This window comes from Aptenodytes patagonicus, chromosome 5, assembly GCF_965638725.1.
Source record: "Aptenodytes patagonicus chromosome 5, bAptPat1.pri.cur, whole genome shotgun sequence".
In the NCBI taxonomy this organism is placed as follows: domain Eukaryota; kingdom Metazoa; phylum Chordata; class Aves; order Sphenisciformes; family Spheniscidae; genus Aptenodytes; species Aptenodytes patagonicus.
Window position 1 is genome coordinate 76,851,369 of NC_134953.1, and position 26,118 is coordinate 76,877,486.

The window sequence follows — 26,118 nt, forward strand, 5'->3', positions numbered from 1 at the left end:
AAGTGCAATAGCGCAAAGTGAAGGAAACGTTATTTTCTCTATTTAGGTTCTATAGACCCAAAATTACTTTTGCAACATGTATTCAGTTTTAGAATTTTATTCTAATTTTCACACAAATTATGAAAACTCTACAAATTGATGAGTAACGAGCATTAAAAGGCAGAATGCTGATAAAGACAAGAACTGTGAGTTGGCTGGAAACTAAATGGTTTAATAAATCCCTTGTAAGACAAAGAGGTTTTAGAAATCTTTCCTGTCATGTTTTCTCAGAACCACTGGGGGGGGGGGGGCGGGCGGTGTAAATTTAAATCAGAATTGTACCGAGCTCTGTTAAATCAGTTAAAAAGTCAATTTCAGAAACGCTGCACAAGCTAATTTTTTGAAAAATGTGTTTATTTCCAGTTAGCTTAGAAGGACTCTGAAATGCTCTGGGGCAGAGATTAATTCTTTTTTTTTTTTTTAAATCCCAGTTTCTGATATTACCAGTTTACTTCCATCTATGCCAGTTTGTCACCAAGGCTTCATTCTGCATTTTCACTTGAGAACTGGAATAAATTCTTTTTTCTCAGCAAAACCAGCCTCACGCTCTGTCTCCTGTACAAGATGGGCCAATTCTTCAACTTCAGCTTTCCAAAATACCTTCCATTTAACTCAATTTTATTGCAGTTGCAGATGTTGGATCACTTCTTAAAGAGGACATTTTCTCCACTAACTGTCAGGAGGGGAACGAAAACGTACTTTTAATATCTTTCAATTTGTAATATTAATTTTCTCTAGGTTATTGAGCTGAACTTCGTGAACCTATGAGTAAAAAGACAACAGGGACAGCACTGAGAAAGCAGGTTATTAAGAGCGGCTGCTAATTTCTGCATTCATTGGTCATTCGAGTTACTTCAGCGTGGTTATGCCCGCGCACGGGGAGTTCGGACGGACATGGATGAGCGGTAACGACGGTCTCGCACAACGCGCCAGTGCCGTGTAACGGTGCAAAGAGCCAACGGGCAAAGCTGAGAGGGGCCTGTGGCTGCCGGTGCGCTGGCAGGGCAGCCAAGAACGGCCGAACGGGTGTCGGTCGGCTTTACGCAACGGAACAGCCCGCGTTTTGCGGGGGCAATAACGAACCGACAGCTCCCCCCCGTAAACAGGCTAAGGAACGGTGAACAATAAACCTCCCGCTCAGCGGCCAGCTGTAAGCCTGCGGCTCTGGACGAACTATCAGCGATAGGACGAGAGGAAACGGCCTCAAGTTGTGCCAGGGGAGGTTTAGATTGGACGTGAGGAAAAATTTCTTTACTGAAAGAGTGGTTAAATATTGGACCAGGCTGCCCAGGGAAGTGGTGGAGTCCCCATCCCTGGAGGTATTTAGAAGACGTGTAGATGAGGCGCTGAGGGACATGGTTTAGTGGACATGGTGGTGTTGGGTCGATGGTTGGACTCGATGATCTTAGAGGTCTTTTCCAACCTCAATGATTCTATGGTTCTATGAACTGCGGGCTTACCCCGGCCCTCTCTCTGGGCGCTGCCCCCGTCCCCCGCCCCGCGGGGAGGGGGGCCCCCAGCCCGGGCAGCCCCTCGGCGTCCCCCCGTTGCCCCGGGAGCGGAGGGGCCGCCGGCCGCCCGGGGGTGCCGTCCCGTCGGCCGCGCTGCCGCTCCCCGAGCGCCGCTCGCCCCAGCCAAAGCGACCCATCCGACGACTATCCCGGGAAACCGACTGCGGCCCGCCCGGCCGCCGGCGCTTGAGCTTCGCGGAGAGAAATGCCGTTTCCTCCCGCAAACGCGGCCGCCCAGCGGGACCGCGGCCCGCCCGCAGCGCGGCTCCGGGAGGAGCGGTCGGGACGGGGCTGGCAGCGCCCGGCCGCAACGGCAGGAGGAGCCGCCGAAGGGGCCGCCGGCCGGGCCGGGCCGCTCCTCCCGGGCGGGCCCGCGCCCGGGCCCGGCCCCGCGGCGCGCACGGCGGGCGCCGGTGCCGTCCCCTAGCGAACGTCGCCCCGCCACGGCCGCCGAGCCGCCCCCGCGCAGCCCGGCGGCGCGGCCCGGCCCGGCCCGGCCCGGCCCGGCCCTGCCCGGAGGGCGGGAGCATGGAGCGGCGCGGAGACCGGCAGCAGGTGAGCGCCGGGCCGGAGCGGTGCCCGGGGCAGCGGGAGGAGGCGGGGGAGAGAAAGTCGGGCCCGCGGCGGTGCAGCGGGCTGGGGGCGGCGGGGGCCGGGCCCGCCCCGGGCGGTGCGGGGCTGGCGGCGGGCGGCGGGGCGGGGTGGGGTGCGGCGGCAGCGCACCTCGCCGCGGACGGGCTGCGCGGCGGTGGCGGGCAGAGGGGTACCGGGCGTTTGGCGTTTTAAGCGCAAGGTTCTGCTCTATCAGAAACCTCCGACGCTTGAAACTTGATTTTAATTTCACAGGAAGTTTGGGGTTTTTTGGGTTTTTTTTTTTCCTTTTCTTTCTTTGTTTCGTTTTAGGATTCCGGAGATGGTGTTTCTGAACTGAGGGAATGGAGACCGGTCATTTACAGAAAGTGCACAGACACTCTCTGGTTGCTCCTCTTCTTTCTTTTCTGGGCTGGTTTGGTAAGCACGCCTCTTTTCTGAAAGAAAAATCGGGTCCAAAGTTAATGGGGTTCTGCACAGTGGTGTACTAAACCTAAACCGAGATTATCACGGGCACAGGATTGCGCGGGGACAGAACTGACCTTTGTGGCGGTGCCGTGCTTTATTGCAGTGTCTGTTGCGCAGACTTTTAAGTTCAGACCATATGCTTTGGATGCCATGTATGCGCAGGGCTGGGTTATTTCGAATTTGCTTTGTTGTAAATTAGCCCAGGCTCTGACTGAGCTCTTTATTTCTACTTATCTCATTCCTTGTAGTCTCGTTATCTTGCAACATGTCCGTCTGATGTTCTGTCTGTCCTGCGCTTAGAACAGCATGCAAGCTTTTGGGAGCAGGCTTTGTCTTTCTTAAGTGTGAATGTTTTTTTCGTGATATGTCTGAGGCTACTCAGGATTCTCGCGAATACACAGTTGATCAGTTTTCAATTCAATTCCTAATAACTCTTTTAATGGAAGCTAGTGCAGAAGAATACATAGACATTTTGAACGCTGCATAAGCTGAAGCTGAACTTTCTGAACAGGATAGGGGTTTTTTTTACATGCTGTCTTATGCTTAGTGCTTTGATCAGTGGAGGGAATGCCAAAACTTAAACCTATCAAATGGTGAGGATTTAGGATTTTTGTTTGTTTCCTCTCACTGGTTTTATTGCTCAGTTCCTGTGAAATAGCTTGTTGCATACGTGTATTTGTTTTCTTCTGTTTGATCTCATTTTTAGATTAAAAGATTTTTGGTGTCACATAGTGAAAAAAATTGCAGCCACATTAGTAACTCTGTGGAAATGCATATCACTGGCACGTATAGACACACCCCTCCAGCAGTCGTACGGCCATCTGTTACTTAACAGTATTTATGGCTTGTATCCAGCACTTGTATTCTGCACTTAAAAAAAAAACCAAACACAATTCACACGTACACAGTGTTCGCCATACTGATGGCAATGGACCTGTAACAGCCATCTTTAGAAGAAATGCCAAAATTTTTCTGAAAGCGTATTTCAGGTGGAGTTACAATGCCGGCTCATGTCTCCTTTTTCTTCTGAGAACAATTTAATTATTAACAAATACTTGCTGTGTAAATAAACTGAATCTGAAAATATTTTGTTATTGTACCAAATATCACATACACAAGTAGTATGTCAGCTTTAATTGTGGAGTCTTTACAAAGATCTCCTTATTGAGATGGCATTAACGTGCAGTCATAATTTAAAAAAAAGATATTATTTAACTAGTTAGACTGCAAACATATAAGCAAAAATGAGACTACGCTGGGGAATAAGGAAGCATGTACTTACATGTTTGTGTGAGAGACTCGGTTTTTGCCCAGATCCCATCTTTGGTCACAAGTGTTAAAAGTAGAATAACAAATAAAGGCTCTAAACCCTTCAAGAAAGCAGTTGTGCTGGATCTGATGTGTGCAATCTGTCTCCAGCACAGCTGATACTCGGCAAAGTAGTAGTGGTTAACGTGGGACCGAGAGGACTTGCTGCTGCCAGCAGTTGGCGTAGAGCTTGGTGTATTGTCCTTGGCGTGTGTGTGAAATGTGGTTTACACCCCATGGGACAGAGGAGACGATTGAATCACTGAGTTCTTCAATAGCTGGAGTGCTGTAAATAAGCCTTTGGGTAAAGTCGTGCCCAGGACTTCACTGACTTCCCAGAAGAAGAATTACTGCTTCTTGGCACTGGGAAAGGTTCTTTTCAAGGGGCGTTTTGGCCCTCATGGGGTGCATGAGCAGGGTTTAAGCTGTATTCCTAGGCAAGGCGTCTTATATTGACTAAGGGTTGCTGCTGCTCAGCCAAAAGAAGTGCTTAGCTGCCCCTGGGGTTTACAGGGAGCTGATCTGCTGGGGCTTTGATCCGGCAGCGGAGCATCTAAAAGGTCGGTGCAGTGTCACCTAGGTTCACAGTGTGGCTCTCTCCAGGTTTTTCACATGTGTTAAAAGAATGCATCTTCCTGAAATTTCAGGTAACCTGCATTTTAATTGTACTTCATGCGCTTAAAATATACCTCTGATTAAATTCACTAGCAGCTGCAAGGGCTCAACATTTCAGCAGATGTATTGCCTAGGTGCGTCTTGAAGGGCGCCCTGAAAAAGGAGAAGGGGTGAGCGCATGTGAAAAATGGCCATTTGAGTGACCTTGCCTGGTGACACACACAAACTTCCGTAGAGGCAGAGTTTAGCACCTTACTACTGCCTTCCTATTAGTTTAATCAGGACCCCCGTCTTTCTCCTCCGGTGATACTCTGCTGAAGTTATATACTTTCAGCAATAGATGAGGGAAAGCTCTAAGGAGGCAATAGGGCTAAACTTGTCCATGTGACTTGCTCCGGCCTTGTGCAGAGGGGTGGATTTTAGATTTAACTGTTTGCATCCACAAGACAAAAATGCATGGGTTAAAAGGAGTATTTATTGAACGGGAAGGAAAAGCTATTGTAGCGTGATTTCACATTGAAAAATATTTTAACAGATGTTTATAACTGGCTACGCTGTGATGGCTGGTGCCGCGGAAAGGCTTGTGCTTGGATATGACAGCTTCGGGAACATATGTGGTAGGAAGAACACTCCCGTAAAAGGGGCACCCCTTTCTGGACAGGACATGTCTAATAAAAAGTAAGTACATCAGATAATGTCTACATAAATTAAGTATTTGAGAACTTAATAAGATACACATCTTCTAGTTGTCAATCGTATACATATGTGTCTATATTACATATTGAAAGGCAAAAAGAAGGGGTGAGAACGGTGCAAAATGATGAGTGAAACTAAAAAGTTAAGATAGAATTTGAGAATGTGCTACATCGTTATGCTTTATGCTGGCTGCTTCTAAAATAAGATCTTAAATAGGACTGTGGCCAAACCAGCAGTCATTCTGTATGGCAAATCTTTGTACTTAAGGAAGCTGCGTGTTGAAGTTCCCAGTCATTCTGTCGAGTCCCATGAACGAGTCCCTGTAGAACGGCACCCACCTTGGCAGCTTCTGATCCCATTTAAGAACGTAAAATGAAGTGTAAAAATGTAGCATATTCTCAAATTGCTTCTTAACTTCTGACTTCAAACTCCATTTTTTTCCATTATATGTGGATAAAGAGTTTCATTTGCTTTGAAGTGCTTTAAAAAGATGGAAAGAAGGCTCAGAATTTGAACCTGTAAAACCCAGAAATCATTTTTTGAAAAGAGGATCTTTTTTTCTTTCTAGGTATGTGTTCTTTCTGAATTCATGCAGCCTGGAATTGCAAAGCCTCAAACTCAGTTCAGTTTCCTTGTGCGTGTCTAGTTGTCCACAAGAGCAACTCAACTCTTTGGAAGACCTCCAGAGTTTTGCAAGGAATAATGGTGTGCAACAGGGAATACGAATGTCTTAGTGTATCTGTAGAACAGCTGAGCAGCTTTCACTTTGTTATTCTTACGTTTGCTACGCTAGGGAGTTGTTTCTTACCATTAATTTCCTGAGCAGTCCATGGCAACGGAAAATAAAACGTCTTGTTTCTGCTTTATTTCAAAGCCATAGTTTCTAGAAATGTTACGGCTCTCTCTTACGCAAATTCAAAAGTTGTTGGTTAATTCCTGCACAATGCTGAGATTATCCAGCCGAAAACTGGCCGCTGAGAATGAAACTAGTGTAGTGTGGTGGTGGGGTCAAGTAGGTGAACAGAGCTCATATGCTATTTGAGAAACTTGTCCGACTGGTTCTTTTAAATTTAATTAGAGCTATGGTGGAAGTATTAATTCCAGAGATACACAAGTGTTTTTATGCCTTTAGACATCAGATCCCAAAGTTTGCTATTCCACCGATAAATTGTTTTATTTTATTCTGGTGTTCAAGATGGGTATGATATCAGAAGTAGCTGTTGTGCGGAAGAGGCGGCTCCAGTTCATTCATGTCCAACATGTAAATAAAATAACCTGTAGCCTAACCCTTATTCCATAGGGTATGCGTAAACTGCAGACCGTATGAATATTAGTGGCTATTTTTATTGGAGGTCAGAATTCCATTCTTTTTTGGTTTGTTGTTTTGTTTGGCAAGGATTGCCATTTAAATTGACAACACTGGTTTTAATTTCGTTTTGGGGTATTCTACCATCATTTGGTATGCACAGGGAGCTGTAAACACCTGTGATGGTACGTAAGTATTTTCAGTGCAACTGAATAGAAGTGCATGAAATTCCGTCTACACGCCAAAACTGCTTGCATGTTTATCTCAAGGGAGAGGGCAGTATTGCATTTTGGATGGCTCGAAGGTATCCAGCCTTTCTTTCCCAGAAGCATAATATAACGGAGCAGAGTATTATTAGCAGAGTCAGTCCCTGGTAATACTTAGCCTAGAGCCCAGAAAATGTGACGTTTCTGGATACGTATATATTCTGCTCTAAATCATGAGGGGCCTGGTTCTATTGTAGCTTCTGTCATTTTAGGCTTTTCTGTTATCTTAATGAGTAAGAGTTTAGAGCTGAAGTATCGCACTGTGGAACAAATAGTGTGCCTGCCCTCCGTGAATGGCCTCAGTGAATGGTAATTATAGTTAAGTCTAGAAGGCAAAAGATTCCGCAGAGGTTGCTTTAGATTTAACCGTTAACTAGTTTGTTATTTACATTCCCACTGGAATATCAGGGATGTATATGGCCTGCTAAGAGGACAAAGCAGAAGTGTAAACAAAACTTAATTGATAATGTGTTTTTCTCTAAAACTTTAACTAATATTAAGTTACTTTTTTCTTTTTTTTTTTCTTTTTTTTGTTCCCCCTCCTTCTTAGGTTCTTGTCTTTGCGTTTACAACCTGAACATTTCCAGTTATACCCTAAATCCAGAGGCAGCTGAGCTGTGTCCCACACTGCCAGTTCCACCAAGGTAAGAATTACTGGGTACTTTACCACACCCTTGAGCCCAAACAGCTTCTTAAGGATTGTTACTTCCTCACGTTTTGTATTTGACTTGGTGCGTTACAGTCAGAATGGTTTTGCTTTGTTTATTTTTGTACATGTATCCTTACGAGTTCTCATGTGCGCCTGTGAACACGCCAGTGTCCTTTCCCACAGAATGAACAAGGACTGCATTCCCTCCGTTCCTCTACCCCTTAGAGATTTTTCCTCTCCAAATCGGGGGAAGAGCACTCCGTACGAGGAGCGACTTATCTCCTGCACAGACTTTTGCTCTCTCCCTCAATGCCAGGGAAGGGGAGCTGTGGTCTTGGGCCTTGCTTATTATCCTGAACCCAGAAATTTCCGCTAGAATAATTTCATAGCCAGCTGGCTTGAAGCACAGGTCTGTGGATGGCAGCGTCTTTAGCATTTGGCATTTGTGAGTCAAAATCCTTAAACCCATGATTTTAAATTCCACTGTGTCATGAAAATACAGCAAAGAACTGGAATCACCACGTTTGCAGAGCTAAGTCATCTGCTCTGAACAAGAGAAAATAGAGGAAAAAAGCACACAGAAGAGAGCGGGAGACACATTAAAACATTACGTACAGTGGATCAAAGGAGAGCATGTGAATAGATGAAAAAATACGGCATGTTTTACTTACTTCTTCAACTTCTTAGGCTTTTTTCTGTTTGGCAAGGAGCTCGGCAAAGTTACTCATCTTGCACAGTAATATTTCATAGCAGAAGCAAAGCTAGTCAGAGACGTTTTTAACTATTGAGGAACAAACCTCTCCTTTTTAGGTATGAGTATGTCTTTGGCTGTTGTAGCGCAGCATTGCCAAAGTGGGACAATAAATATATTCAAGAAGCTTGGCTGGGAGTGCCAAATAATTTCATATGCAAATATTTGGTGGTGTTAATTATACCTTGCAAACATTGTTTTGATGTGTCTTTTGGAATGCTCAAATATCATAAAAACCAATGCAAAGTGTTTGTGGTCTGGAATTACCTACAACAACGTGGGTTACAGCTATGTTAGCGTGAGTTTAGGTTTTACATAAACACACGGGATCAAAGCAGGTGAAGCCAGACTAGAATGGGAACAGGAGCTACATGCTGATGGTGCTTGAGATGGTGGCTCGTTTTTTCCTCCCAGGTTGATCTCGAATTGGATGTTCTGGTACGGTGATGCAGGCATGACGCTGCTAGGAGTCCATTTTGCAGATGAAACGTAAACCTACCATTTGTAAGGCACCACTCCCGCGCCCAGGGCCCTCTTGCGTCAGGCTCCGCGCGCAAGGTCTCCTCCTGGACGGGGAGGATGCCTGCCAGCTTACAGGTCGGACTGGCCGGCTGTGGCGGCCAGACTCTGTTGAGGGTGCCGGCAGGGTGCTGCAGAGGGCTTGGAAGAGGATGGTGGAGTGGATCTCTGTGGATTTGAAACTGTCTGTCCAGGAACTAATACTTTTTTTTACCATCTCTGTTTTTAACCTTCCAGTAAATCTTTTCCGTTATTTAATCGGTGTGTTCCGCAAAATCCTGAATGCTATTCCAAATATGCATCTGTCTTAATAAGTATGGTTAACGAAATGGATGTTTTTCACCGAATTCTGAGTGGAATATTGGCGGGAAGAGATACTGTGATAGGACTGAGTGTCCTTGCACTAGGTAAGGTTATAAATAAAATGTGAATAATAACATTCAATTAAAATGTGAGGTTTCAAATGTTTCTATTAACTTTATATTTTTAATTTAAAAGTGATCTTTTTCATATTTTCTGGGCAGAGTTGTTTTTAAGAAAGAGTGATTGTGTTTTATCAGGAGGCATTTAATAGACTGATGAAATACAGCTCTATGAAATACCAGATTCTGTGTTCCTTGATACGATCATATACGTCATTTCAGGGGACCGTAAGAAATTGTTGATGGAAAAAAATGGCATCAGCATGAACATTTTGGCTTAAATCTTACACAAAATATTATTGAAAAGCTAATAATTCCCAAGGTGAAAAATTATTAGTAAGTTATAGGTAACTGTGTGTTTTAAATGTTAAAAAGGTTGCCAGCTTTACTGAATGCTGTTGCTTTTGAGACCACTGTTTAAAAATAAAAGCCCAAATTCTGCAAGAATCTTGAATTTATCTTTCAAGTAAGTAAGAGTGAAGTTAAATGGGCTGTAACACTCACAATAAACTAACTGTTGTCTATTTTTCAGCCTTCTCTTTTATACTGGTCTTAGCCTTCAGATTCATTCGGACACTTCTGGTCCATACTTTGATTGCACTGGTTGTATTCGGGTTGTTACGTAAGTACATTTACCTTTTAGCGTACGCTTAGTGAAATGGATCACCTCCCTCGACTGAAGGGGAGGCAGCTGAACAAACAGCTATCCTTTTTCCCCGTGGCCATCCTCGGCAACCGTGAGCTTACTGCCGCCATTTCCACGCTGGGCCCCGCTTGCCTTTTGGTGCCGAGGTCTGGCTGTGCTGTTTCAGCTGCTGAGGGTTGGGAGGGTGATGATTCTTCTCTTTTTTTATGGATGCCTGGAAACAACATTTTTTTTTGGCAGATGAATGCCCTTATGAAAACGCTACTGTTTCAAAGAAAGTTCAGTGAAGTTTTACCTTGCCTGCTTTAGAAAGGGAGAACTACAGGAAGGTGTCCAGCTACAGCTTGTCATTCCATGAAAGTTAGCTTTGTATCTCCTCAACGAAATTACATGCCTGAGCTTTAGAGTAACTGCAGGAAAACCAAACGTTCTGCTGCGGTTTTACTCCAGGCTAACAGACCATTATGTGAATTTTCTCTGGGGTCACTGATACTGTGCCTCTTTGCTACGCGGCAGTATTCCCGAGCTGAGCTTGGGTTAGGCGGCGGGGCAAGAGACTCGCAAGGGAGGCCGGGCAGACGTCAGCCTGCCGACAGCGGTGTGCTGCAAGCCCGGGGCGTGCTGCCCGCCTTCACGCCGCTCTCGTTTGCTCAGTTGTCTCAGGTGTTCTCTGGTGGCTCTATTATGACTACAGGAACGATCCCAGCACTGAATTGGAAACGCAAAAGGAAAATGTAAAATTTCTGCTCGGGTATGCCATCTTCTCCACAATAGTTACCGTAAGTAGCATTTTACCCTAAGCAATGGCAGAGGCTGTAACTTGAAAACTTGAACTACAGTGGTTCTGCAACAATAAAAATAATTCCTCGTTCCTTCCAGATTTGAAAATGAGAATCAATTATAAGATCTGCTTACACTCATTTAAATAGTTTTGTATCTTCGTTGTGAAATTTGTTTGCCAGCACAGGGCTCTGCCACACTTCAACCCTGTACAAACAGTGTTAGCACTGGTGGTGCGGAGATGCAAGAACTGCATCCCATCCCCATTCTTCTCTGCATCAGCTAACTGGAGAATCGTGTTGAGTGAACAGAGGGGCACTGGCTCGGTATGAACGTGAGAGCTGTGGGTTCAGCCTACCCTGTCAGTAGGAGAAAGGGGTGGCAGCTCTTTTAGACAATGAAAGGGGTAGTGAAGCACAGGCAGCACTGTCTAGGCCTCAAGTTATGGGGTTAAATTCTACTTTTCTCTCACTGACCTTGTTTTCCAACAGAAAATCTGAGTGTGGCTTGCAACTTTTAAAGTGATCTTTTCACTCTGATGTTGCAATGTTAAAGGAGTCATTGCTCAATATGAGCGTACGGACAATTTGTACTTCATGAGACATTTGTCAAAATGACCGTTCTTCTGTTTTCTTAAAGCAGAGTAGGATCCATAGACGGGAATTCACCAGATATGAACAGTCTGACAGTTTACAGTGACAGATATAAATGTGTCACAGATCAGATTTTTTTCAGGTCCTCTGTAAGTTATGACCTTTTTACTTCTGTTGATACTGAAGGGGTAAGAAAAGGTTCCTTTGTATGCATGCGTGTCCCAGTGCCACCGACTGTCGTTTGCAGAACTGTGGGAACGTCCGCTGCTGCAGGTTACGCTTGGCTTCTTTCTAGAGCAGGCAAGAAAACTGGTGAAGCAACTGCCACTGCTTGCATTTGTTATTTTATAGATTCCAGCCTCTCTTTTAATCGCTGTTCATTGTTCCTTGTCGTATACAAAGAACTGGGGACATTGTGGGGTTTTTGATGCGGGGTTTTGTTGGTGGGTTTTGGTTTGGTTTTTTTTACTTTGGGGGAAAAAAATAATTTCTTTAACCGAGGTTTTATTTTATGTCTGCTTTGCTTCCATACATACACAGCTCTCAAATTAGTTTGGTTGTGTTACTGTCCTTTCTGCAGAAAAGGACTGGTGCTCCTACCGTTGCGAACGGTGGCAAGCTGATCTGAGCAGCAAGAAAGTTTAAACGTTCATGACATACAGGGTATGCAGAAGGGATGTGTAGCATGTAACGTACGTTTGTGTTTGCTGTAAAGCAAAACAGACTGTTTCCATTGGGTGAATTACAGTTTTATGAATCCTCTTTTGTTTTAAAGAAACAGTGGTAATGGTTTCAGAAAATCAGACTTTGATCCACAGGCTCTTTGAGAATATAGGCAGTGTCTCAGAAAGCTTTTCCAGTGCGCAGTAAGTTTGTGTAAAATGCCTTGCTGTCATGTCTTTATGAAATCTGTGCCCCCGATCCCACATTTGACAACTCTGCTACTTTTCTTAAGGAAAAAAACCCAACAATTTGTCTTTTTCTTTCCTGTAACAGGTTGTTCTGCTTTCCCTTATGCTTGTACTAAGAAAGAGGCTTCAGTTCACTGTACAGCTCTTTCGAATTGTTGGTAAAATCATTGGCAGGATTCCTTTCCTCCTGTTCCAACCACTCTGGACCTTTCTGATTCTCATTGCGTTCTGGGTATTTTGGGTTGCTGTACTACTTAGCCTAGGAACTGCAGGTAAGTGTATGCTTTCCATGTTTTTGGATGAATGCTATCTGTTTCCTAAGTTCACTTCTTAAATATGGGATCTCCTGGTGTTAGTGCACAAAATGCGGGCTAGCATTGTTACACAGCTGGGTTACTCTTTCCTTTTTTTGGGGGTTTTTTTTTGTTTTTTTTCTTCCCCACTTGTTGGAGTCTTTAACATTGCCATAGTTCTGTGAGTCATAGCACTACAGAAGAGAGATTTTTGCTCCTATATGTGGACTTCAGTTTTGTTCTTTCTCAATTATTTAATGTATGATTAGATTGTGGTAGATACAGTGTATCTTTGATGTATTTAAATGCAGAAAATAACGAGGGGAGGAGGCGGCTTTTAGTGCAGTTGTTATGAAATGAGAATGTTAATCTCCTCTGACTAGAAACAACGTCCAGTTGTCATGGAGGCAGAACGTTGTCTCTGAGCGGTAGTTCCGTGACAACTGCTATCATTATTTAGACCGGTACAACAGTATTTGGATTAATCCAGAGGTTCTTGCAGTTGTAGGGGAGGTGCTCTGTAGAAATAGTCAATCACTAGGAATGATCTACAAGAACAGATTTTGAGGATGGAAGTGGTATTACTGAGGGACATACCACTATAAGATCTGTCAGTGATTGAACCGGGGGTGATTTGGATGCTGTCCCTTGGCCCAGCGTCACGCCATCCAAGGGAGGGGGAGGTTGTTCTTCCATGCAACATCACCCAAAGAAGGCAAGCTAAACTCTGCATAGCTCTGGGGATAACTCCTGATGCAGACATCAGCCTTTGTACATAGGAAGCATTACGATTTGAGGTTTGGGGTTTTTTTCATTTTAAATTTCTAGGGCCACTGCTAGGAGTCAGTTGTTGTCCGTTGGGTTGGAGCTGATGCAGAATTGATGCAGATGGAGACAGTTGTTTTTCATTCCCGTATTTATTCATGGGTTTTCTATTTTCTGAATTCTGGCAGTTGTTTCTGTGTGGAAAACGAAACGCAGCCTCGCTCTTCAGATGCTTATGTGTTACCATTTTATCTTGTGTTTCCACCACCCCTTGAGACAGTGGCTGCAGTAACTCCTCTGTACAGGCTTACAGGTCCCTGCTAGGCCAGAAGAGCCTCCAACCTTTCTGACGCTGAGCCCATTTGGCAAAACTGGCAGTATTCCCCACCTCCATGGGTCAGGTACCTCACTCCTCTTCCATCACAACTGCTTCCATCTCGGTCTCACCCTGTTAATTCTGGCTCTGTACAAGACCCACTTCACTTGTAACATGACGGTCCGTCTGTCTGAGTCCGTGCTGGCATTGCAAATCTCTCACCCATTGCTTAGGCTAGACTAGGATCCGTTTCCCTCCAGCTTTCGTTGGAGAGTCATGCAGGTTTGCAAGGGTCTCTCTGTTTCTGCTGCCTTTCCCCCAGTAGCTCACGTCTGTCAGAAATGGCCGCTTGAAGCACTGGTCTGGCCGATAACCTGCTTCTCCTGCAAAAGGGTCAGACCTAGCAAGGCCGAATGTCCAACCTTGCTGTCTCTTTGTGAGTTGCTCCTGGCTGACTAAATAGTCAAGCAGGTTCACTTCGCTTTAGGTGTCATGGATATTCCTCCTCCAACCTCCTCTGAGTTGAATTTTCCCTTTAGAGAGGCAGCGTTACGTGCTAGACGCAGCTTTGTGTGGTTGTTAGCTTTTCTGCAGAATCTTCATCCCGTTTATGCCCGTATCAGCCAGGCAGCAGTAATTTCCAAGCTGGCCTTGCGGGGTACCTTGTCACTGGTTCACACCAGTCCTTTGTAGAAAGGAGCGTCTCCTGAGCTATCAACCAACTGTTCATTTCATGCACCTGCTTGGATCAGATGCAATTTAAGATAAACATTAACTATAGTAAATCTAGTAGCAGGTAAATAAAATGAACGATAACACACAGATTTGCTAGATATAATATATAATTAACAATAACTACTAGAGGAAATATTACATCCTTGATGTTAAGCTGAGCTGGCCCATTTCCCACAGGAAAATTCACTGGTACTCTTAACATGCACACATAGGACGGGAAGCTTGCCCATGTTAAATCTAAATTTAGAAAATGCCAGCTGAGTCCGTTGTATTCAAAAGCTTTTGGAAACGCAGCAACCGTTAGAAGAGTAGACGTATTTTAGCTCATGTGGCAGAAACAGCTTGATGATAAGTGCAGGATGGGGAACCAGTCAGGTATTTCCTGGATGCTTTTACAGACGTTGCAGGAAAGTCATGACTTGCACATTATATCCGAAAGCAAATTCCACACATATTCACAGGGAAATAACACCCAATGACAACTGCCTTCGAGAGGCTTTTTATGCTTTTTCCACGTTGTGCCATTTTCCTTCATGGTTATATTCTGTTTCCTGCTAGACATTTCCATTCAACTTTTTTTCCCCCCCCGACTGCTTGGAGAGTAGGATTCAAGCAGTTTGTGACCTGCTGTTACATTCGTAGTGCAGCACACGTCTCCTGGCCCGAAGGTATTTTATTTTTTGTCTTCCCCCTAGCGTAATAGGAATGCTGATGTTTCCGGCGAGTGATACAAACAGTACAGTACGGAAGGCAGCATAATCTTGCTGCACAGTAGAGCAATGTTAAAGTTTCTGGGACGCTCTCAGTTTTGGAAGAATTGACTTTTTGCAGATTTAGCGTAAGAAGGGAAGGTCATTTCCAGGCACTTAACTGTATCTCTCTCTCTCTCTCTCTCTCTCTCATATGAGGAATCTAGTAAAACATAAGTTTTGACAGAGATCTTCTGCCAGGATATTTTTAGTGTAGATGACAATCCTTGTAAGACTCTTCTGTTAGCAGTTAGCGTGTTAATGTTTACAAGAGAATGTGCATTTGATAAATAATCCAAACCAATTCTAAGTTACAGCCCAAGCGTGAACGCAGATAGAAAAATGCCACTCTACGCATTCGATTATTTTTCTGGTTAAAACTCGGTTCTGTTAATTTTATCATTTGTATTCGTAATTATTCTTTTTGTTAAGCTGTCTGTGGTAATTGGTGGCTGTTGTTACCCAACAGGTGTCAACGGAGGCCTTAGCAAAGTCCAGGGGCTGAGGTATTTATGTAAATGACATGTAAATGACGTGCAGCAGCGTCAGTGCCCGCTAGGTGCCGATAAAGCAGTGCGAGAAAGTTTCTGCTGAACCTGCTCAGTGGTTTACAGCTGCTCTGACTGCAGAGTAACCCCTCCTGAGAGGAGTTCAAAGACAAGGAAGGCAATTTTAGCCTTTTAATCATCTGGGGAGGTAGCGAAGGATTGTTTTATCCAGCTCTCAGGTTGAGGAGATTCATCGAGGTGACGCAGGAGGTCGGTGTCAGCGTGAAGTGTGATGGTTGTTTGGATTTCCAGTCCCGCACCCTACCTGGGATTTGTTTCGTAGTGCAAAACTTGGACGAATGAACAGTAGGCTAGATTTGGTATTGAGAATATTCCTTTAGATTTCTTTCAAATTTTCAACCCAAATATGAGTCCCCTGAATTGCTGCCTGTTAAAGCAGCTCACAGTAAGGTAGCTCGTTGGGGGTTGTTTTGCTGTTTTAGGATGACTAGCACTTACACATCCTGTAAAAATAAACAAACATACTACTGTATTGTTGATAACGCATTGGCAGAACAGCTTTGTATTTTCTGCTAGTTTTCTACAATCGCTCTGTAAATGGAAGACTTTTTTTTTTTTTTTTGCTTTTTGAGTTTTGGGGACTTTTTGCAACAGCTGAGAGTACTTCTCCGAAGAGCTCCCAAGATGAGCTCTCTTTGAGCAATTTGTTTTCTCCGTTGACAAATAATTGCCTATCCAGGATTCAGTTTGTAAAATACAGGTGGTGGTTTTCTTCTTTTTGACACTTTGACTTTTTATTCTCACAAATATATTTTCTGGGGCTACGCAGACTATATTTTAAATGCAAATATGCCAAGAAAGCCAAAGAAATGAAATGTTTACAAAGACACCAGCCTTTCCTCTCATAGAGAGAGGTGGGCAAGTGGAATTGGCTTGCTGCTGTGCTGCACCTGTTCTTAACATTTTCCTTGAATCTTTACTCATTGTATAACATTTATAGCGTCTCCGCATCTTACAGCCCTGGAGCACTCGATCCTCGCTTCAGCTGTGGCGCACCTGATCGTTACACAACCACACAGACACCCTATTTACATCCCCTCCGAAAGTTAGCGTTACTCTGAGAAAAGACTAACTTCTTGGGAGCTGTAGGAAACTATAGCCAGCACTTGGAAAGGTACTTATGCACGACTGACTTGAAACACATGGATAATCCTATTAAAACCAGAGGGACCACTTATGCATTTTAAGGTGGGCACCTGCTTAAGTACCTTGGTAATTCAGAATCTGTACCAGCAGCAGAGACTGAGTGAATTCCAGACCTAGAAGGCTAGGAGAAATGCCAGCCTCCACGAGACTTGAGACAGCACAAACAGTGGCACCAGCTAGAACCGTTAGCTGGCTGGGAATGGAATTCAGCTGTGCTTTGGAAAAGCTGATATGTCTTAGGGTCATTGAATCTTATTGTTTGCTAATTTGTGCGGCATTTCACTGCAGAACTGAAGTGGCCGTGTGGCACAGCAAAGCACGTCTTTCAACGTTCCAGCGTGCGGAAGCTGTGAAGTCCGCGTGGCATAAATCCTATGCGTGTAACGCAGGATGAGAAGGCGGTGTGAGAGTTCTGTGTAATGAAGGTGCATCCTACAGGCAAGCGAGCAATAAAACTGCCACATAAAGCTGCGCAGTAGCAAAGCCAGCAATAAAAATGTATTTCCTGCAGGGTCCTTGACATTCCGATTACAGTCAGCTAGCTTAGCTGTAAATACCACTACGTGGGAAAAAGCTAAATGAAATAACACAATAAATTCTGTTGCAGGAAGCATGAAGATTCAGTGTATGATGCCAGAACCTTTCCTCACTTAGCAGTGGGAAGGGCCCGTCATATTTTCATGTTAACAGGAACTGATAAACAGGCTCTCCGTGTTTTCTGGTCAGCGGTTCTTTGTTTCTGATAAAGAAATTGCTGAACTAGACTTCCCAGGGATTTTCCTCCCTTACAGCAGCCTACTGCTCCAGGCGTCAGCAAAACCTCGCAGCAGCAGTTGCCGAGTAAGGGCGCCTGACCTAAGCCTGAACGTACCAAAACGTAGCTAATGATACTGCGTGTGCACACTGACTTTTGTATCGTTGCGTTGCTGTGCTGCCTGACACAACGGCACGGCGCTGAGCCGCAGAGTCGGACGGAGAAAACTCTTCTGAATTCTGCTGCAGGCACTTGTGCCTGTTTGCGTTGTTAACCACGCTTCTTGGAGTATTTGCAGCAGATCAACGTTGGTACCGATCAGAGGTTCTCAGATTGGGTGATTCAGCTGTGGGGACTTCGGTTCTTCACTGACTTCTTAATGTTATCGCTAAGAGCGTATAGTACACCAGAAAGATTCGTGATTATGTAGCTGGAGAAAAATACTCTGTTGACAAATTAAACCGTATGTCAAGGCTTTGTTGAGAAAGTTTAGCTTGCGTGAACAGATAGATCGCAGTGGAGTGATGAGGAAAATGGCATATACTTTTCTCAACAGGGTATCTAGGATAGCTTTAAAGTTTATCTGTGCTACTGACATATGAAAAATAGCATTGCATGTAATTCTGTTGACAAAATTATGCATGCACGGTAGGCCCCGAAGACAGGGAACCAGTCAGACACAGATGTTTACATCGGTAAACAGAGTTCTGTGAAGTAACAAAAACAGTTTCCCGTATCGAGACAGCAAAATGATCGACGGTGAGCGCACAGGTGGCTGTGCCGGATTTCTGTGCAGCAGAGCACGGCGCTGTGCACATGCACACGCGTAAGGTTGGCCAGGAAAGACAAAGCCATTACTGTTGTTACTGCAGGTGGTTATTTCAGTAGGCGGGTAAAAAGCAAACAGAATTAGTTACATTTGTCAGTCTTCATGACAAAACTACAGGAGCGATGCCTGAAATGTGCCTTTTCTGGAAAAGAAATGTTCAGGCGGATTGTATGGTGGAAAACGTGCCTAATTCTGCTACCGAACGGTATAATGTCTGCATAAAAATGGGGAGGTAGGAGACCTCCTTGACCTGTCATTTGCGTAAGTTCCCTCAGCAGGGGCTGTGGGCTGTGGTTAATGAGCATATTTGGCTAGTTGCGTGTGCTGCAGGAAAACGGCAGTCGAGAGCCTCTGGAAGAAGTAAGGGAGATGAAAAATCCCTGGGATTCAGAACAAGAAGGAACGGTATAGCGCATAGCTTATTTTAACGTACCAAAGTAAATGAAGCTATCCTCAAAAATTCCCCTTAAAAAAAAAAAAAAAAAAGAAAAGCTTTTGCATCCAAACTTAAAACCAGGGAGGCAGGGGATGGGGAGGAATAGCTGAGAGTTTGTGAGAAGAGATCTGAGTAGTAGCTTTTTCACACCATCAAGTATCTTGCGTTCCACAGGCTTAAAATACATTTGAATAGAATGGCAGCAACAGTATTTCTGCGAATGACCAACCGTGCAGCACTGCAAAGAGTTGCCTGCTTAACTAAAATTGATAACCTTTCAGAAAATAAAATATCTAGAACATACGTCTGTGTTTATGCACCCGTGTAGCACTTTTTGAGCCTTTCAAAGCACTTCAGAATAATTTTGCAGTGCTACTATGGGGTAGGTGAATATTTTTCATAATTTACAGACAAACAGACCTTGGTTCTGAAGACTTATAAAGCTTGTCTAAACCCGATGGTGCTGCTGAAAGCAAATCCTTATTGTTTCTGCTTTTAGGTATTCTTGAGTATGAACTCTGCGGCTATAGAAAATTAGGACAGAAATTGGGTGAACCGTTTCACAGATAGCTTTGTATCTGCGGCAGTTTTGAACTTGAAGGTGGTGCGCTGTCCTGTGGGAGAACATAGAATCGTTCAGGTTGGAAAAGACCTTTAAGATCGTCGAGTCCAACCGTAAACCTAACACTGCCAAGTCCACTGAAGGAGTACGTGAAATATTAAAGCTTAAGTTATAATGCTGTTCTAGCAGTAATAGACAATTCTATGTCTCACTTTATTTCTTTCATCGAGTTAGAATAAGAAACTGCTCACCTCCAGAGATCGTTTTATTCTGTGAACATGTTTATCTTTAAGGTTAATAGACTTAAGGCTTGGTAAACTGAAAAAATAGCAGGTTACGGACCTAGAGACTTTTCACTAGGAACAAATGTCCCGATGCCGTTACCCCCTGACTAGACTTTGGAGTCAAGTGGCATAAATAGGATTGCATAGAGAGAGGTCTGATTGCTAAGTTATCTGGGTTACCCCCACCTGTTGTGAAAAGCCATCTGTTGAACACGGAATGAGTTCTTTGTTATTAACAGAAGTGGAGGCCGTTTTTTTTTTTAGCTTGAATAAGTGAATTTGTCAGTGTTCCTGAATGCAGTAGTAACATTGGAGCATATACTACCATACGGATGTCTGCTTCCCCCCCGCCCCCGCCTTGGAGAGGCCGCCTTTATGTGCCTGTATTTTGCACAAAGATTGCAAAGTGTAGAGAACAGAAAACTAGTTGCCATGGTTCTAATTAGTAATAGTAATGAAAATAATAATTTTATTCTGTTGCAGTGGCACGTTATGCGTCCTTAATATTTTTCTGCAGTCTTTCGCTTCTGATAGAAAAAAATCTAAAGCATTTCATAACTATGAGTTTATTTCAAGTTTGAATTAAGAAAATTAAGATTTCATTTACTTCTGAAGCATTTGATTACTCAAATCTTGAGTAATGTTTTCTCAGAAATCTTTACTAATTCCTAGCTGTCCTCTTGACTTTATTGGCAGCTGTGTCTCAATCCCAATTTAAACCCAAGCTTTTCCTTTTTGTAAGATTTTGTTTTTCAAAATTCTATTTGAATTACAAAGTTTTGGCTCTCTGACTTTGTTAGAAGGGATAGAATTAAATAGCACCTGAATTTATTTTTTTATCATTTTATTGAAGAAAAGTTAAGCAAAAGGGTACAGAAGCACTTATATGTACTTTGTTGGGGTTTTTTTTTTCTTGTCTGGTGTGTTATAATAATACAGCGGTGTAATCCCAACTCCAGGTACTGCACAGACTACTTCAGGAGGACAAGTAGAATACAGAGCTCTGTCTGGAATTTGCTACATGGCATGGTATCATTTCGTTGGCCTTATCTGGACTAGTGAATTCATTCTTGCCTGTCAGCAGATGACGATTGCTGGGGCAGTGGTTACTTGTTACTTCAACAGGTGAGTGCAGAATTGCCCCCATATAGTTTTGGGGATTTTCCAGCATTTACTTTCCATCTTTTTCTAGGCAAAATAGTCTTGGGTAGACTGCAATTTATGGCAATATCGTGGAATCCCATTGGATATAAAATAACGTTGCTTGTTGCAAGATCCCGAGTAAGATTTTGCAATGTGTATGATATTAATGTGACTCACCGCTCCCGCTGGAGTTACCGGGCTAAACTGAGCCTTGATACAAGCCGACAGAGCTCAACTGACTCCGGTGAAATTGCCATTCGGAAGGCGCAGGCTGCATTTGACCCTTTTCCAGGAGACTGCGTTAGCTCCAAATGGGGATGCAACACGTAGCTCCTGGGTAATTTCATGTATTCATAGGCAGTTTGACCTCTTCCTAAGCGTCCATCCCCGCTCTGGGTTTCCGTTTGTTCTGACTGCATAAATGCCTCGCCTGCTACTCTTTTTTTTCGTTCTGTGCAGATATTTTCAGTTAACTGTAAATGCTTTAACAGCACTGTTAAGAATTTAGAGATGTGTAAACAAACTTTCTTGAATTTTATACTACCCTGAAATGTAAATGTGGAGGAAATGAGGAAAAATCTCTACTTTTCGTGATTTATACTGGTTTTTTTAGACTTGCAGCATTGTAAAATGAAATTAAATTGGTTTCACGCACTGGGGTGGTGTTATCCTGTCATTGTGAGGGAAGATTTAAATCTCACAATACATTGTTGAGTTTTTTGACAATGAAGAGAGTAATATCCTGAAAACCTTTTTCCTCGTAAGTATTTTATGAGCTCTCTCACCCTCATTGTTCTGTTCCTCTGCGCCCAGTGATGAGATTTTCCAGTCTCTGAAAAACTCTGGCATTTTAAGGCATTTCTTCATTTTGTATTAGAGGAATATGGTGACAATCTCAATTTGTTGGAAAATTAGCCCTTGAGGAAGGCGGCCTGAGAGCGAGTCGGGGAGCCTGGCAGGAGAGGGACCGTGGAGCACTGGCCACAGCCGCCTGGGACCGTCGGGCTCGGGCGGCTGGGAAGGGAGGCTTTGGGCTTCTCCAAAACCTAGGTAGCAGGTTTCTGTCGATGGTCTCTAGAACGTATCCCTGGATGTTTCAGTTGCTGATAGAAAGGCCTCCTGCTGAAAGGTTTCCAAATGGGCTGTTCCCCTCCGCCCAGCAGAGACAGCAGCACAGGCTCCGCTTGGATTTCCCCGCTCCAGCCAAAGCAGCGAAGCTGGAAGACCTGGTAACAGCCAGTGCCCACCATTGTTTTAAGCGATGTTTTGTCATCCCATCCAAAAAGCCAAGGCAGGGCAGTGGCTAACACGTGTATCAGGAGCCTGTCTCTGCTAGGATTCTCTACGCGGCCGACAGCCATGCCACTGAACTAACTGGTGCTAGTAAAAGAGCAGACAAAACCTAAAATGCTGCTTTTTAAAAGGTTGAGATCTGCAGAGTGACACAGTTTCGCACTGCTATTTTACTTTTGTTTTTTTTTGAGTGGTTAAACATTGGAACAGGCTGCCCAGGGAAGTGGTTGAGTCTCCATCCCTGGAGGTATTTAAAAGACGTGTAGATGAGGCGCTTAGGGACATGGTTTAGTGGGCATGGTGGTGTTGGGTTGATGGTTGGACTCCATGATCTTAGAGGTCTTTTCCAACCTCAATGATTCTATGATTCTATGATTCTACATGCCATGATAAGACCTGAAAAGGGAGGAGCTCACATTTCTTATGTCATCTTTTTCCTATTGAACCTCTAAACACAAGTAACTAGCATGACTTTGGTTCTGTGCGTAACGGGCTGCTCTTGTCTTCTAAGCAAACTTACGTACCTCAAGCGTTAGCAATTGATTCAGCTTTAGCAGCTGAATGCTGAGGCACTAAGGGTTCATTTAAATTGGCTTGCTTGAGAAAGCACAGGAAAGAAAAGGAGTTTTGCTGACTTACTGGGTAGTGCGCCGCGGTGCATTTTGGTACGATACCCCGTCTAAATCCCCAAGGCAAAGACGCTGTCCATATCTTCTTCACACAGAGCAGGGAAGCACCTGTAGAAACCGCTGCGGTGATGTTTACTGCTCTGTTAGGGCCTTCCGCTTTCCAGCTATTTTTTACTGCTGCAGGAACTGGCCATAGAGTACAGAAGGTCCCAGCGCCCAATTGTATGGAAATCGTTTTGTACATCTACTGTCGAGCCCTCCTCTTGCTTGCCAGGTGACACGTACTGTGTTGAGAGAGTTGCGCTTGGAAGGGGAAATGCAATTTTTCCGCGGCGGTGATCCCTCTTCCTGGCCTTTAGGCCGTCAGCACAGATCTGCAGAGACGCAGAGCAGTGCAGGAATGGGGAGAGGATGGTTAGCTGCAAGAGCAGTCGCACCATCAAGGGCAAGGGTTATCTCAAGCTGTTCCAGCAATTCTGAGCTTGTCTGCTCTGTGTTTTTAATGTATTCCCTGGGGCAGCGTCGTAAAGGCATGTCACAAGAGTTTGTTTTTGATACCTCACAGAGAGGCTTTCTTCTTGGCTTGTAAGTGCTCCGAGGAAATGGCACGGCCTTTCCCTGCGGAAATCTCCTTCCACAGCACATGCGGCAGCGTGCTGCGCGGCCAACAGCCGCAGCGGAGTTGCAAACGGGGAGGGCAGGGCGTCATTTTAGCTGGATTAGCTTTACAGGTGGCATACATTCGACCTGTAGTACTGCCACTGAAAATGGGTTTTGCCGCCTTTTATTTCAGATGAAACATGAATACATGAAAGATTTTATTAATTTAATAAAATAAATAGAACTTTTTTGCTTAATGATTACTTTTTATGACTTGTGAAAAGGGCTCAGTCTTTTAAAAAACCACCTTTGTTACTATTGCTGTTTTACACGAGGGTTTATTTTCATCTTAGTGCGCTTAGGTGTATTGTGCATGTTTTACCTTTTCAGTGAGGTGAGGCTTTTCCCCTCCCTGGGATTAAAGGCAGGTGGTATGGGAACTTGGCCCGTGTCACAGGCATCACTGTCCTGGCCATGTTTTGAGCTTATTCAGTAACTCCAGTGCGCGTACGTCACTGCACAGGGTTGAAATTAAGGAAGTATATGGGCATTTGCAGGATTGGGGTTTTCCACCCGACTCTAAGGCGTTCAGCACCGCAACTTCTGTTTAGATTCAGTGAGAGGTGAAATACATACATCTCCCGGTAAGGCAAACATCCAGGTTTATGGATGTGCACTAAAGTCATTGAGAGATGAACTAGGACCAAATTTTTAAAGGAGTCCTCTTCGCTTTTCAAATACATCTGCAATATTTATGAGCATCCTTTGCCCTACTTGCACACTTGACCTAACCCGTGTAAAAGAGCCATCAGCACGTATGTTGTCAGACCTGTCCCCCGTGGTTTTGAGAGCAGGTAAAAGGGCAGTTGGAAGTACAGTCTGTGTGTTCTCTGTTAGTCTGACAATGTCTCTTTTATTACAAATCTTGTAATTTATTGTATTTGTTTAAAAACTGAGATTCATATTTACATATACGATTCGTTCCTTAACACTTCTGAAGTATATTACGCTAAATCTCTTTTTAGGCAGTCTTTGAAACAGATGAGGCAGGGTTGAAGAAAGCTATAAGCACAGGTCTGAAAAGGACAGGCTTTTAAAGAAATGCTTTTTTTTTTTTCCCCCTTTCAAATGTCTACGTCTTTTGGGTGTGTCAAGATTGCATTTTTTCTTCACACATAAAAAGTGGTTTTAAAATGAAAGCTGAGATGCATGTGTGATCATTTGATTCAAGGAACTCAGTGTTAAGAAAGATACCGAGCGTCACAGAGCTCACCAGAAAATAAAGACAATTGGCAGCACTGAAGAAAGAAAATTATTAAAAGACGATGTGGTATTGAGTACAGGTTCACAGGATTTTGGGATAGCGGTGTTCTATGTAAATCAAACAATCCCGTAGTAACGTAAAATAGGAATACCAAAGAGGAGAAGCAAGCCGTGGCCCTGCTCAGTCTTGCAATCAGTTCTATCGGGCAGATTCCTGTTTTTCCCCGATACCTCGTGTGCCTGCGGGGGAGCCTGCCTGCCCGGAATTCACTGCACAATACGAACTGCCCACAAAACCTTACGCGTATGGCTGGCTGTCTGCTTGAGCTAAAGTCATGTCGGGATCGCAGCCGTATAATGTACAAAGCTGGGTGAAAGCTCATCCTTCAGGGTAATGGGGTGGAGGTGGGTGATTGAGCCAGTCTTGAGCTTGTTTAGAGTCACAGGCGTCGCCGGTTGTTGTGTTTAGCTAACCGTTTTCCTGTGCTTCCTACCCTGAGCCAGAATCACAAGGAGAAATCTGTTCTTTTTCTAATCTGTTCGGAAGCAAAGCAAGAAACCTTGTCTGACGCTGTTCTTGTGAGAATTCCTTCGGTAGGAAAAGAAGGTGTGGAAAAGCATCCAAATGCGTAGAAATTTATCTGAACTAAACTTCAAATTTTGACATTCCTGCTCGTTAATCAGTCCTGTTAAAAATACCAAAACCCTTCTTCATTTTTCTCTTCAGTAGCAAGTAAATTATTAACACGAGAGTAAACTTTGTCCTTTCCGTATTTCTCACCCTTGATTAACATTTAACTTGCAGAAACTTACTCTTTTCTATTCTGAGCTGTGACTGAGACTGTCATATGTAAGGTAGCGTACGAGGGAAAAGGAAACAATGGTACTATATGGATAGAGTAACTCATCTCTACTGCGACGTATGTGTTTCTAACGCAGAAACCTGATGACTTAAAAAACCCCCACCTGCCTTATTCAGTATAAAATTCCACTATCCCCCAAGCTGTTCCCCTAGTTGTAAGACCAAAAATAATAAATACAGCAACTGCTTTGCTGGAATTTCCTATTTAAAATAATGTGGTATATCCACATATTTAAATACAACTTCTCAGCTGCAAAGTATTTAGTGTTTTGAACGAACTGCAGTGATACCTTCAGGGTTCTTGCAGAACTGTGATACCTGTCTTGGTGTAGTGTGTATGATTTAAATCCTTGCTGAAGTGAGGGTTTAATAAAAATATATTTGTAGAGCTTTTTAGCCCCAGCCAGTCGCTCTCTTATCGCTGCCTTTTTATCTTTTAGTTTCTTGTGCAAACTATTAATTTTTCAAGATAACAGAGGTTTTGAAGGAATCGGTTAGGAAAATAGGACATCTTGTTTGTGATATAGGGTCTGATCTTTACTTAACTACTTAGTCAAACTGCTGCCGGTTCTGCTGCCTACGTAAATTTTTCAGGGTTGGGCCAATTGCTTAAGAGCTGCTTTATAGAAGGGCTATTTATGACTATTGAGCAGTGGCGTTTTTTAATCCTCTGAAACTTTTTTCCTGAGGTATTTATAGTGTTAATCTAATCGATTTTTTTTTTTTTTACAGCATTTGAAGGGGGGGGGTGGCTTTAAGTTCATTTCCTGGTTTTCAAATAAAAGGTCTTGAGAGCTGTGTCATACTACTCTCTGTAAC

At 43.8% G+C, this 26,118-nt stretch overlaps 1 protein-coding gene across 2 annotated transcripts in view; it reads left to right on the forward strand.

Annotated features, from left to right (window-relative positions):
* Window positions 1-2,045: 2,045 nt before the first annotated feature.
* The window catches only part of SLC44A3 (solute carrier family 44 member 3), a 43,563-nt gene continuing 19,490 nt past the window's right edge, over window positions 2,046-26,118 (forward strand). The window contains exons 1-11 of one of the 2 annotated variants that reach the window (XM_076337783.1): window positions 2,046-2,105; window positions 2,454-2,561; window positions 5,068-5,210; window positions 5,797-5,933; window positions 7,351-7,444; window positions 8,957-9,126; window positions 9,674-9,763; window positions 10,442-10,566; window positions 12,157-12,343; window positions 13,435-13,530; window positions 20,469-20,634. In XM_076337783.1, the coding sequence (XP_076193898.1) occupies window positions 2,079-2,105; window positions 2,454-2,561; window positions 5,068-5,210; window positions 5,797-5,933; window positions 7,351-7,444; window positions 8,957-9,126; window positions 9,674-9,763; window positions 10,442-10,566; window positions 12,157-12,343; window positions 13,435-13,530; window positions 20,469-20,634 (1,343 nt within the window). In that variant the 5' untranslated portion in view covers window positions 2,046-2,078. The remainder of the gene's footprint in view (window positions 2,106-2,453; window positions 2,562-5,067; window positions 5,211-5,796; window positions 5,934-7,350; window positions 7,445-8,956; window positions 9,127-9,673; window positions 9,764-10,441; window positions 10,567-12,156; window positions 12,344-13,434; window positions 13,531-20,468; window positions 20,635-26,118) is intronic. The other variant, XM_076337784.1, reaches the window with a different exon arrangement.